We start from the raw sequence: 14,722 nt of genomic DNA, 5'->3' as shown, positions 1-14,722 counted from the left end.
TGAAGCACATACCTCAGGAGTGTCCAGGGGAACACCGCCAGGTCCGATGACGATGTTGGCGGGTCCAGCGATGACGGGGGCGGCCACGGCGTAGCGAGCGGCGGCGATGACGGGGGCGGCGGCGATGGCGGGCACGCCCAGGGTGTTGCGGGCGGCCTCGGCGGCCTGGATGTTGAGGTGCGCCGCCTTGGCGACGGCCACGTGGGGCTCGTCGGCGGGCACGACGGAGGCCACGGGCACGCCCAGCGTGTTGCGCGCCGCCTCCGCCGCCTGCGTCGCCAGGTGCGCCGCCTTAGCCACGGCCACGTCGGGGGCGTCGGCGGGCACCGGGACGGCGGCGGGCACCCCCAGACCCAGGTAGCCGGGCTTGGCCAGGGCCACGGCCAGCACGGAGCTCAGGATCACCTGCAGGCAGCGTATGCATTAGACATCGTTGGACTCTCTAGAATCGATGTACTTATTATATTGCTCTGCTTTGAATGAATTCTACTTATCACACACAGTGGCTAACAAAATGCCTAATCTGTTCCTCTAATAAATTTTTATTTTTCAGGATTAGTCGTTGTCAAATTTTATTAAGAGTCAGTTGATGGCCCATATAAATTAGCACATTCTGAAACCCCTATAGATCAGTTACAGTAAGGGGGTCATAGCTTGCCTGACAATCCCCTATTACTCATTGTTAAAATTAGGCACCAATTCGTACACTTCATGTCGACTATTCTCTGTCTCATATTGCTGCCACCCTCAGTTAAGTCGGCCGCTGTGGCCGAGCGGTTCTAGTCGCTTCAGTCTGGATTAGCGCTGCTCATACAGTCGTATGTTCGAACCCGTGCCATGGGCGTTGATGTGTGTGATGTCCTTAGGTTACTTAGGTTTAAGTAGTTCGAAGTGTAAGGGACAGATGACCTCAGATGTTCAATCCCATAGTGCTCAGAGCCATTTGAACCATTTGAACCCTCAGTTACCCAAAAGTCGTGATACTGTAGTTACCTGAAGAAGTGTTGTGCTGTTTGTGGGAGTGTACTTATATTAAACGTATTACGTGTATTATGCAAGTTGAGATATGATCACAATTATTTATCAAACATTTTGAATGTCTTTTTCCTTCTTCTTATTGTGTGAAATTATAACTACCTGAATCTAATGTCATACTACTTGTTGCAAATACATACCACATTTAAAATGACCATCTCTATAATGCGCGTTCACGAATCCATGTTATTTCTGTGTCAATCATTATACCGCAGCAACTCTTTGCTACGAGTTGTCAACAGCCTTTAGATGTCGTTACTGGAGGACGAACATTAAAACAATACCCCCGTCCCTCACCACATTCTTTAATGCCACAGTTGCTGTGCAAGTTAACCTTCTGCCCCGGAAGTAAATAGCCAGCATTACTTATCTTTTACATGAATTCACAAATGCCGTTTGAAAGTAAGCACACCTAGAAAATTGCCTTCTTTGTTAGTAACGTTGTTTGCTACTGAGCATGAAAATCACTCTCTTAAGAAGTCCTTCACTGAAGTTTCTGGATTCAGGTGTCAGTTGCTGCATGGATATTACGAGCGTTATAAAATACGGCAGAGAACCGCTCGCCGTACGAACACTTGATTCAAGCGACGGCCGACCTTTGGGTCTCATTTCGGCGACCGCTGTTCTACATCACCAATCTTCAACTAGAGCACTTCTGATTCCTGTTTCTAGTATTTGTAATTTCATCATATAACAGTTCAGACAAAATATTCTGGACAGTATTTTACGTTTTTTCATTTATAAATTAACTCAGATTATTCCCTGGTGTTAAAATGTTTTTTTTCCGATCTCCATTACTGTGCTTTACCACATTTCTTTTCCTATTGCTCTTCGAGCTCTTCTCTCGTGTCCATTGCTACTAGTCCTCAATTCCTGCATCCACCTCCCTCTATCTCGTCTTTACTGTTGTACTTTTCGTGCACAAATGTAAACTGAGTTTATTGTTTTCCGCTTTCTGCACTAAAGGAACTGTTAAATTTTTCTTAATGGTGCACATTATAGTGACTTATACTTACCGTAATTATTACAGTACTTAGAATGCCTGATTAGATATGCTGACCTGATGGTACTAACTTTGGCACATTAAATATATAGACATACTGATACAATAAATGGTTTGAAGTCTTTTAGTGCGAGTGACAAGGTTCTAGTTAGTCTAGTTTGGCAAACAGTTTTCATCTGACAGGAAGTTAAATAAGAATCGCGATGAGATTTACAGGCTGCATGAGATTCTGATATGCGTCCGGGTGTCAGTAGGGAAGCGTATATTCACGAGTGTGGAGGGAAAGCGTGTGACTACTGTACTAGCACATAAGTTTGTTTTATCCTATGTTTCATTACTGATGCCATTCTCCTGTAGCGAGAGACACCGATACTGGAAATGTGTGAAAGCTATCTATCCTATTCCGTGATAAATGTATACTCTTACAAACAAATAATAAGTACTCCTTAGGCTCTCAAGTGTTATAGCTTTCTGACTGAGTTGATTGACGATAACGCTACACCTGTATACACTCGAAATTCGCCAGGAAAGTAATAGTGATCTCATTTGATCAATATCATTGTTGCAGTCCCGACAATTTTTTTCTGCCATTGAGTTTCAATAATACTATTTATTTCAAAACTCGATAAGAAACCAATTAATAGCCGGGTAGGACAGTTATATTTTTTATAAATCGTCAGCAACTAAATATGTATAGCGTGTATTCTCTGGTTATCCACCTGGAATGCTTGGGTTTCTACTATAAGGTACTTTTGATGTTGTCATTTGAATGTTACTCTTTCATCAGTACTAAACTATTTCTATACTTTGGTGTGTCTAGGACGTTCTTTTACTGCCTCAGTTCACACGATTTCACAGTATGTACTTTCATGGTGACACTTCTCATCCATATATAACCAACACTGTGAAAGAAATCACTTTTCAGATGGCAGTGTTGCTAGTCTCGTAAATGGCGGAGAGATAAACGATTACCTACTCTTCCCCCATTTACTTAAGACTACAACCGCCTTAGGAATAAACACAAACAAAAATCTTTGAAGGGAACCATGCTCTAAAGAAATCTATGTTAGAATCACTAGTGGTAAGTAATACGAATTTTGAACTATTTATTGCACCCCAAATGAGAATATGATTTGCAGATGGTACTGCAATATACCACGCCTTCTATCATTCCCTTGCAATTTACTTTACCGCACACTTAATTTTGTCTGTGGAACATGTAGGTAGATGCGCGGCCATGTGACCCCTGCCTGCGGAGCGCCACCGCCCCCGCCACTGTGCGCTGTCGGCTACTCACCAGGACCTTCATGTCGTCTGCGGCTGCTGCTTCGGACTGAACTGTTCCTGCCCAGTGTGTGGCTGGCCAGCGGCTTATATAGCGCGGGCCGGCCTCGTCTTCCCCGCCACATCCTGCCGCCTGGACCCCCTACGAGACCGCCCAGTCTTCGGCGATGGGCGGCGCCCGCCAAAGTCGTTTCTCTCCACTTACTACTACAGCTCGTCCTCCGTCTACTAGTACTGTCCTCTCGTCATGTTTGTTTTTTCAAGGATTCCTGAACGTTGTCGAAAATGAAACCCGAAAAAGAAGTCGAAACTTCATTCTTTATGTCGTCCTCCATTCCCTCCGAAACGCCTCTGGGTCGCTTGGGTATAGCCGTCAAGCGAGGTCACGTACTTGTTAAGGCTTTGAAAAACATTCCGAAAGTACAGAGTACTAGTCATCATCTTGCCATCGCGAACCATCACTCGCTTAATCAGAAATCCCTGGAATTTTCTTCGATAGCGCAGTGCAGATACTTAACCCAATCCCTTTAGAACTCAGCTGATATTCCATCTGTACCACTCCGCCGACAAGATGTTTAAAGGCTTACGTTTGAAACGTCCCCTTTGAAAAATTTTACATGACTGTGCTTAAGCTGACACACAATTTTTTTTTTAGCGCAACGCAGTCTGACTTTCAGAAATCTCTACAAAGGAATGGCCCTGACAAACATTAACCTGTACCTTTCACAAATCACTTACCTCACAAAAATCTTCGTTACTCAAGCTACTGCAATACAGCGAGCGCCACTACTGCCAGCTAAATAAAAGATTCAAACTACAGAAGGCACTAACTACTGATAGGCATAGTTAGCAAATGAAAGATTTTAATAGAGAACAAACAATGTATTTACCTTAATAATCATAATATATATAGCAGTTCATGCCATCCAGTATTACAAATTTCAAAACTCCGCCATCTCTCTCCCCACATCCACCACTGCTGGCGGCTCACCTCCAACTGCGCAACGCTACGCGCTGTTAACATCCAGCTGCCCAACACTACAATGGCAGACAACAATGCTAACTAGCCACAGACTGCACACAGCACAGCCAGTGACTTTCATACAGAGCGCTACGTAACGTTGCCAATAAGAAAATATAAACAGCCTACTTACACGTTTATTGCCGGATTAATGTTTCCTGTTGTTCCTTAGTTGCTTCTGTATTCCTGGAGATATGATCAATTGAGATGTCTTCGGAACCGCCGAAAATTGGCCACTTAAGAACAGCTTCATGACGACACATGTGGAAACATAAACTGAAGCGCCAAGGAAACTGGTATACGCATGCTTATTCACATGCAGAGATAGGTAAACAGGCAGAATACGGCGCTGCGGTCGGCAGTGCAGTATTTGAAACTAGTGTCTGGCGCAGTTTTTCGATCGGTTACTGCTGCTACAATGGCAGGTTTTCAAGATTTAAGTGAGTTTAAACGCGGTATTATAGTCCGCGAACGAGCGATGGGACACAGCATCTTCGAGGTAGCGGTTAAGTGGGGATTTTCGAGTACGACCATTTCACGAGTGTACCGTGAATATCAGGAATCCTGCAAAACATCAAATCTCCGACATCGCTGTGGCCCGAAAAAGATCCTGCAAGAACGGACCAATGACGACTGAAGAGAATCGTTCACTGTGAAAGATGTGCAACCCTTCGGGAAATTGATACAGATTTCATGCTCGGACATCAACAACAGTCAGTGTGCGAACCATACAACGAAACATCATCGATAAGGCTTTTCGAGCCGAAGGCCATTCGCGTACACTTGATAACTCCACGACACAAGGCTTTACGCCACCTAGGCCCACCAACACCGACATTGGACTGTTGATGACTGGAAACGTGTTGACTAGTCTGACGAGTCTCGTTTCAAATGGTATCGAGTGGGTGGACGTGTATGGAAACAACTTCATGAATCCTTGGTCCCTGCATGTCAGAAGGGGACTGTTCAAACTGGTGGAGCCTTTGTAATGGTGTGGGGAGTTTGCAGTTGGAGTGATATGGGACCTCTGATACGTCCAGATACCATTCTGACAAGTGACACGTACGTAAACATCCTGTCTGATCACCTGCATGCAGTCATGTCCATTGTGCAGTCCGACGGACTTGGGTAATTCCAGCGGGACAATGCGACACTCCACACTTTCACAGTTGCTTCAGAGTGGTTCCAGGAACACCCTTCTGAGTTTAAACACTTCCACTGGCCACCAAACTCCCCAGACATGAATATTATTGGGCATATCTGGGAAGCCTTGCAACGTGCTATTCAGAAGAGATTTCCAGCCCCTGGTACTCTTACGGATTTCTGGACAGACCTGAAGGATTCATGGTGACATTTCCTTCCAGCACTACTTCAAACATTGGTCGAATCCATGCCACGTCGTGTTGCGTGCTATCGGGGGCCCTACACGGTATTAGGCAGGTGTACGAGTTTCTTTCGCTCTTCAGTGTATATTCCTGGAGATGTGACCAACTGAAATGCCTTCGAAATCGGCCAACTAAGTACAACTTCACTACGACACATGTGGAAACATATGATCCCAAAACCGTAAGTAGAACTCGATAGCAACAATGCACTCCAAAATGTTGTTCCTCAGATAACAATATGTGAATAACGAGAAACTAACACAGTAACATATCTGGAGTCAATATGCAAGGCAGAAATTATATACATAAGACAAACATGTCTTATACACAATGCATTACGTACTTCAACATCTCGCCGTATGAGGGTACGTAATGAATCCAGGAACATTGCCGAACATTATTGTTTTTTGGTGTGTGGAGGCGTAATGTAGCATTAGCGTAATGAATTCCAAATCTGTGAACACGGCAGACTCTCCTGTCAAAGTTAATGTGACAAGATAGGCGTTCCGCATGTGCGTCTTTCCAGGGTTGCATTCGCTATTGACATCATTTTTATAGATGACAATGAGCGACCGCATCGAATTGCACAAGCGGAGGAGCTCTTAGAACGAGAGGATAATCGGTGAATGGATTGGCCTGCCCTTTCCCCCGAAGTATATCCCATCGAGCACGTGTGGGATGCAGTGGGGAGACGAACTGCAGAACATCCACACGAACCAACGAACATCCAGGGGTTGACAACCGGTCTGATGGAGGAACGGAACGCTCTAGCCCAAGAAATCCCTACCAACTTTGCTGCCAGTGTGGGTGCACCTCGTAGAGCATGCATTGCCGTCCGTGGTGATCGCACACCCTATTAAAAGCAGCCATGTCCCGCCTGTTGTGGTGTCTGGGGATCATCATGAAACACTGTGTAATCAGTGTAATTATTGTCCCCGAGTCCGCATCGTTGCGTACATTTTTCAGTTACCTTCTGTAATATACTGGTAGCAGTTCTTGCTGAGGATGGTCCGAGTTTCATCGAGCTGCGTTACTTGGCAGTGACATATGATACGAAAGTTACTTTCATCCTCAAGTTTTGGACGCCAGTTACTTTCCTTTTGGTGTGGCGTATAAACCAAAAACTATTTGAGTGATGATACTAAGTACTGAATGTTGCAAATTAACCTTTCGTGCTACTGATAAGCAGTTTGTTATTTGCGCCGAGCGCATTTGTTGCTCACCGTAAATAACAAAGACTGCAACCCACCAGAAACTTACAAACCTTTTTTACTGCACCTTGTCATGTCAGCTTCCTAGAGCATAGGCCACCTCCGTTTACAGTATCAGTTACGGACACGCACACTGGATTAGAATGTGCTGTATGCCGTAACTGGAAAGCGGCATGCTGACTGAGCCAGCTAATTAATTTGCGCTGAAAATTTTTGCCACTATAAAAGATGTCCCTTACACAAAGCTGTAACTTACTTAAATACTCTCTATGCCTTTAACAAATCTGTTTGGATGTAAACATAATTACCAAATATACGAAAATTTTTCTGTTATCGTACGCTTTCTCGTTGCTATATCCTCGTATATCGTTAGATCTACGATTCTTTAAATCATTTTTATTTGCTTCAAGCAACTTCTCAGTCACCTAAGTCCGTTCTACAGATATAATTCCCTTTTTTATAATAATGGTTAAAGACGAGATGTGATTCAGCTTATCGACGTCCTTTCTTCCTTACGTCATTTACTTTCCCGAAATTTCTAGTAGAATTCACATAATATGCACCTTTTTTCCATTTTATTTTTAAGTATATGTTTTCAAGTGCTTGTAATGTTACTGTTCTAAATGTTAGTACAATCAAACACGTCATGCTTTTGTGATATTTACGGCAGGTATTGGGAGAAGGCTTGCGGCATACTAAATCCGCGTTAATTTCAGGCAGACTGGAGCCAGTTGTGCTAGTCAACAAGGTTTCTTCATTATTTTCTTCGTCAGTACGACGGTTTTTATTTCATTTAATCCCCTTTCAACTTACCTGAAAGGTCATTTCAACAAACTTTTTAACGCACCTACGGTCATTTTTCGATAGAACTTTTGTTAATTAGATATACGTTTCCTCACACGTTGCACTTTAAATTTTCTTGAATATTATTACAACGACTCTTTCGAGCCTCGTAGTGTGGCGAGCAATACTCAAGAGTCTCATTGATTGAGAATTTTCTAAGTGATCCCTAGTGTGGATGGAGAACTGTTCCTTCTGATTCCTCCACACTCTCTTCCAATGAGACTCGCGTACCTTTAAACCCCATCGTAATTTATAACTAACAGAATCGTCAGAATGTAATGACTACTGACTTATTTATTTATAGTATGATGAGTTACAGGACCAGATACATTACGACTCAAATACATCAACATCAACATCTACATCGAGTGTAGCAAATTACTGAAGAAACAAGTGAATGACCTCTGAAACTGTTTGGAAAAAGGTTATATCCATTTTGTGCGTACTTTGGCATTACGCATGACGTAGTAACAGCAGGGCAAATAAAAATAGAAGTAAAGCTTTTATTCACTCATATACACTCAAACTCAAGGGCCAAAGAAACTCGCATAGGGGGGCATTCAAATATAGAGATACGTAAACATACAGAAAATGCCGCTGCGGTCGGCAATAAAAAAATGGTTCAAATGGCTCTGAGCACTATGGGACTTAACTGCTGAGGTCATCAGTCCCCTAGAACTTAAACCTAACTAACCTAAGGACATCACACACATCCATGCCCGAGGCAGGATTCGAACCTGCGACCGTAGCAGTCCCGCGGTTCCGGACTGCATCGCCTAGAACCGCACGACCACCGCGGCCGGCGGTCGGCAATACCTATGTAAGACAACAAATGACTGGCACGGTTGTTAGATCGTTTACTGCTGCTACAATGGCAAGTTATCAAGATTTGAGAGAGTTTGAACGTGGTGCTATAGTCGGCTCACGAGCGATGGGACACAGCATCTCCGAGGTAGCGTTGAAATGGGAATTTTTCCGTACAACCATTTCACGACTGTACCTTCAATATCATCAAATCTCCGATCCTGATGCGACCGGAGGAAGATCCTGCAACAACTGCACAAATGGCAACCGCAGAGAATCGTTCAACGTGTGAGAAGTACAACTCTTCCGCAAATTGCTGCAGATTTCAGTGCTGAGCCATCACCAAGTGTGAGCGCGCGAACCATTCCACGAAACATGGACTTTCGGAACCGAAGGCCCACTCGTGTACCCTTGATGACTTCAGGACCAAAGCTTTACGCCTCGCTTCGGCCCGTCAACGCCAAAGTTGGACTATTGATGGCTGGAAATATGTCGCCTGGTCTGACGATTATCGTTTGTAATTATGTCGAGGGGATGGACATGTACCGGTATGGAGACGACCTCATGAATCCTCATGTTCAAGCTGGTGGATGCTCTGTAATGGCGTAAAGCATGTGCAGTTGGAGTGATATGGGACCGCTGATACGACACGTACGTAAGCATGCTGTCTGATCACCTGCATCCATTCATGTACATTGTGCATTTAGAGCGATTTGGGCAATTCCACCACGATAATGCGACACCCCACACGTCCAGGATTGCTACAGAGTGGCTCCAAGAACACTCTTCTGAGTTTAAACACTTCCACTGGCCTCCAAACTGCACAGACATGAACATTATTAAATTTGTCTGGTATGCCTTGCAACGTGCTGTTCAGAAGAGATCTCCAACCTCTCGTAGTTTTACGGATTTATGGAGAGACCTGCAGGATTTATGGTGTCATTTCTCTCCAGCACTACTTCAGACGTTGGTCAAGTCCATGCCACGTCATGTTGCCGCACTTCGGGTGCTCGCAGTTGCCCTACACGATATCAGGCATGTGTACCAGTTTCTTCGGCACTTCATTGTAATATGTTAATGTACTATTGAATAATAAATCAGCAACTTACTATTGTGCCGATATAGAAACAAGTTTAAAAAAAACATTGTATAAGTTACTGCGTAACAAAAGTATTACTTTTTCTTTTTTATACACTCCTGGAAATGGAAAAAAGAACACATTGACACCGGTGTGTCAGACCCACCATACTTGCTCCGGACACTGCGAGAGGGCTGTACAAGCAATGATCACACGCACGGCACAGCGGACACACCAGGAACCGCGGTGTTGGCCGTCGAATGGCGCTAGCTGCGCAGCATTTGTGCACCGCCGCCGTCAGTGTCAGCCAGTTTGCCGTGGCATACGGAGCTCCATCGCAGTCTTTAACACTGGTAGCATGCCGCGACAGCGTGGACGCGAACCGTATGTGCAGTTGACGGACTTTGAGCGAGGGCGTATAGTGGGCATGCGGGAGGCCGGGTGGACGTACCGCCGAATTGCTCAACACGTGGGGCGTGAGGTCTCCACAGTACATTGATGTTGTCGCCAGTGGTCGGCGGAAGGTGCACGTGCCCGTCGACCTGGGACCGGACCGCAGCGACGCACGGATGCACGCCAAGACCGTAGGATCCTACGCAGTGCCGTAGGGGACCGCACCGCCACTTGCCAGCAAATTAGGGACACTGTTGCTCCTGGGGTATCGGCGAGGACCATTCGCAACCGTCTCCATGAAGCTGGGCTACGGTCCCGCACACCGTTAGGCCGTCTTCCGCTCACGCCCCAACATCGTGCAGCCCGCCTCCAGTGGTGTCGCGACAGGCGTGAATGGAGGGACGAATGGAGACGTGTCGTCTTCAGCGATGAGAGTCGCTTCTGCCTTGGTGCCAATGATGGTCGTATGCGTGTTTGGCGCCGTGCAGGTGAGCGCCACAATCAGGACTGCATACAACCGAGGCACACAGGGCCAACACCCGGCATCATGGTGTGGGGAGCGATCTCCTACACTGGCCGTACGCCACTGGTGATCGTCGAGGGGACACTGAATAGTGCACGGTACATCCAAACCGTCATCGAACCCATCGTTCTACCATTCCTAGACCGGCAAGGGAACTTGCTGTTCCAACAGGACAATTCACGTCCGCATGTATCCCGTGCCACCCAACGTGCTCTAGAAGGTGTAAGTCAACTACCCTGGCCAGCAAGATCTCCGGATCTGTCCCCCATTGAGCATGTTTGGGACTGGATGAAGCGTCGTCTCACGCGGTCTGCACGTCCAGCACGAACGCTGGTCCAACTGAGGCGCCAGGTGGAAATGGCATGGCAAGCCGTTCCACAGGACTACATCCAGCATCTCTACGATCGTCTCCATGCGAGAATAGCAGCCTGCATTGCTGCGAAAGGTGGATATACACTGTACTAGTGCCGACGTTGTGCATGCTCTGTTTCCTGTGTCTATGTGCCTGTGGTTCTGTCAGTGTGATCATGTGATGTATCTGACCCCAGGAATGTGTCAATAAAGTTTCCCCTTCCTGGGACAATGAATTCACGGTGTTCTTATTTCAATTTCCAGGAGTGTATATTCTCAAATAAGTACAAAGTAATCAAGTATAAATAAAAAAACAGAGACTTAGTATAAACTAATGATCCAGTTTCACTTTTTATCCGATATGAAAACCAGAATACACAAGATTCCAGTACATGTGTTCAAGGTATGCTCTGATATCGTGCTCCGATTTCCTCGCATAATAGAGGGGGTGTCATTGTTTCTTGTGAACGCAACATTGCATAGACAAGGTGTGATCAGAACTACGAGACTTCATTCCTGATTTGTTAAATAACTGTTAATTATTTCTGAGGAACATCTTTATATGCCCGCTATTATTTACCAACTACCTGATAAAGCGGCGCTTCCTCGTAAAGCGCCGCTTCCGAGACGGGGAGGTGCGAAGTAACCAGATCGAATCAGGACGGCTGATTAACGACGAGGTTTGGTGTACTGGCGAGCCAGTCTGTAGTTTTTAGGCGGTTTCCATGTCCCTCTAGATGAGTACCGGGCTGTTACCGACGTCACGCCACAGTTACATGATTCGCAAACAATTAGAAAACTTAAATACACATATTCCGTCCCGGAGGGTAGCGGGATGGCGACAGGAAGGGCATCCAGCTACCCCATAGACTAAACATGTCTAATCCGTTAATAGCCATGTTGACCCTGCGCCGATGCGAGACAAAGGAACAAGGAAAAGGAGAAGATGCGGTATATCCACTATTATCGCTGATGATAGCACGACTGATCCTGTGTTGCGTCGCATTAATTTTTGTTCCTTACCAGTATAGCGGTGTAGCACTTAAGCATGGGACCACCGTGCGGTCAGGTGCTTTACAGGAAGAGTTTCGTAACAGGCAGCGAGTCTGCTAAATGATGTACTGATAGAGAGGGTTTTTGTGCAGAAGACTAACTCTATTGAGTGAAGTGCAGCCTAGGTCGTTAGGGTTCATTGTGTGTTACTTGTAGCTGGTCGAATCCTGAAGGTTTAACAATTTCTTATCAACAGTATTTGGACTACAAGATGGGAATGTGAAGTGGTACAACGAGAGCCAGGATGTGCAACCATCCCTGAAGATGTCCTTTGCAGATGGGGACCAAACTTTGGATTTCAACCAGAAATTCGTGCGACCACGGCATAGTAGCTCTGGATATTACAACACGTGAAGCCATAGTGTTATGAGTAGGTAGCGGCAGTTGTGCAAGTCAGGGACTGGAACAAGCATTTCCTGCTTTTCACGAGTGGCTCCCCTAATGAGAGAACCATTGGTAGTAGTGTGCGGAAAACATAGTCGAAACCATCAGTGAGAGCGAAAGTTTGGGCCGGGCCTGAAAGCGAGCTCAAAGAGCCATCGGACATGGTGAGCAGGAATTTCTAATTCGGTTCCCATCTACCACAAATGTTCAGTTGTTACTAATAGACATTACTTCGCAGGTTCAGTATATCTGAACGGCTTCCACATGTCATTTCATATCATTCGGTGACCATCCATTTCATCCTCATATGTCCATTTGTTTCATTTCAGGCTATTTAATTAACTTGTTAAACGTCCATGTTCGCGTCTATTCTGGCAGTAAGAGCTAATGTTCGGAAGAGGTCTTTGGCCATGTAAGCTTGTCCAACAAGACGACCTTGGTGATTCTGATTTCCTGGAGCTGCACACATGCCCTGGAGTGCGTACGACCTCAACACGGCCTTCGGGGTTCTTCCTAACCGTGCGTAAAAGACTGATTGTATATGTATACCAGACAGATTACGTTTTGTCTCTTCGATAACTCCAACGTAATTTGTATTATGTTGTAGGTTTTTCCTTTTCGATTTATTTTCTTTGGTTTCGTTTGTTATTCTTTTCTCTGGACATTAGTTGTAAAAAAAATTTATTTTCATAGTAGAATACATACAAGCAAGTAAACCAGCTTCTTACTTCCTTTATTCACGACTCACAGGTTGCGACCATGCGTATCGACATTGAGCGTTCATTATGACAGATCTATCGTAGCAAGTTAAAATGTTGATGCTGGAAAATTGTTGGTGATGTACTGGCATAAAAAAAGATAGGATATATCGTTGAGGTATCCTACATTATCTGGGTACAACACGGAGAGTCGATCCCTCCGCTGGATCGCTAATTTCTTCACAAGTTTCAACTAGTAGAGCCACTTGAAACTTTTAAATGTGAACCTCCAGCAGAATTCAACGACAGGAATGACACAAAAAAGAAGAAAGTGATACAATACCGTCATCTTCGAAACATGGTAGGATAAGCAAGAACCGGCCGGAGTGGCCGAGCGGTTCTAGGAGCTACGGTCTGGAACCGCGCGACGCTACGGTCGCAGGTTCGAATACTGCCTCGGGCATGGATGTATGTGATGTCCTTAGGTTAGTTAGGTTTAAGTAGTTCTAAGTTATAGGGGACTGATGACCTAAGAAGCTAAGTCCCATAGTGCTCAGAGCCATTTGAACCATTTTGAGAAGCAAGAAATCAGAAGTAGAAGCACAGATGAAGAAAGCTTTCTTCAGTAATAGCGTCCTACTGGCATCAAAATACTTATGGAGATGAGGAAGAAATTCCTAAACCTGTACGACTGGAGTACAACACTGTATATTAGGGAAATCTGGACAGTCGGAAAGCCGGAGAAGAAGAAGCGATTGAAATATAGTGCTACCGAAGAATGTTGAAACTTCTGGGATACATGAAAGTGTTGAATGACTGAAGAACTAAAAATAATAGACTGGGCGCTGGAAAAAGCAGAAGAGTGAAAGTAGTAGTTTGGCAGGCCAAGACTAGAATGACCAGGAAAGGTTATAGAAGAGGTTGAGTGTAATAGTTACAAGAGATAAGAAGGTTATCACGGAATAAGAAAATATGGAGAGGAGAATGAAACCATTCGAAAGACAGATGTTGTGGCGTTATTCTAGTCACTATGATGAAATCCTGTGAAGAGAGGTAATAACTATATGCCTGTGCTGCTATGAAAAGAGATAAAAATTGCATTAACCCTGTCATGAGATTTTGAAAATGTCTCTCTTGCAATTTATTTTTGTGTCTGCTGACTATTCACTGTAGTAATACTGTTACCTTTGCTAGAACGTAGAGCCTGTCGGTGCTGACAGGGGATGTCGCCAAGAGCTTACACTGTATAAGTTATACATAGGTGTGTAAAATACCATTATTGTTTGTAAGACTCATCACTTCCGTCGTTATCACCGGTTAATTTGGTAAATACCCGAGTCATTAATTAATATGCGCGATCGTTCTGAACTTCCTGCGTGCTTTATAAACCAGGATGCGCAGAATGAAACTAGCGAGGATGATCTTTACGATAATACTGAACCGGGACTGATCCTCTTAATGTACGTCACAGCAGATGCTGAAATGGCCACCACCGACGAACCAGCGCTGTGCTCGATTTGTCAGACTGTAAGATACACGTCTCAGCTCCGGCAGTGGGGGAGCAGCAACAGCGTTTTCAGTGTTCTGATGTAGCTCTTCCTGTGAGTGAATACTGTCTGAGTACACCTGACCCTTCAATTTGTTCCGCAGGTAATA

At 45.0% G+C, this 14,722-nt stretch overlaps 1 protein-coding gene across 4 annotated transcripts in view; it reads right to left on the bottom strand.

Moving 5' to 3' along the window:
* The window catches only part of LOC126177009 (cuticle protein 18.7-like), an 84,760-nt gene that overhangs the window by 25,180 nt on the left and 44,858 nt on the right, over nucleotides 1-14,722 (bottom strand). The window contains exons 1-2 of one of the 4 annotated variants that reach the window (XM_049924230.1): nucleotides 3,336-3,428; nucleotides 13-405 (exon numbers count right to left, since the gene is read on the bottom strand). The exons of 1 other annotated variant lie outside the window; for it this stretch is intronic. In XM_049924230.1, the coding sequence (XP_049780187.1) occupies nucleotides 13-405; nucleotides 3,336-3,347 (405 nt within the window). In that variant the 5' untranslated portion in view covers nucleotides 3,348-3,428. Of the gene's footprint in view, nucleotides 1-12; nucleotides 406-3,335; nucleotides 3,429-14,722 lie in introns of those variants that run through there. 2 more of the 4 variants (XM_049924229.1, XM_049924228.1) reach the window with 2 other exon arrangements.

The sequence above is a fragment of the Schistocerca cancellata genome, chromosome 3 (assembly GCF_023864275.1).
Source record: "Schistocerca cancellata isolate TAMUIC-IGC-003103 chromosome 3, iqSchCanc2.1, whole genome shotgun sequence".
Lineage (NCBI taxonomy): Eukaryota > Metazoa > Arthropoda > Insecta > Orthoptera > Acrididae > Schistocerca > Schistocerca cancellata.
Note: the sequence above shows the minus strand (reverse complement) of the source record. Positions and strands in the feature narration are given on the sequence as shown.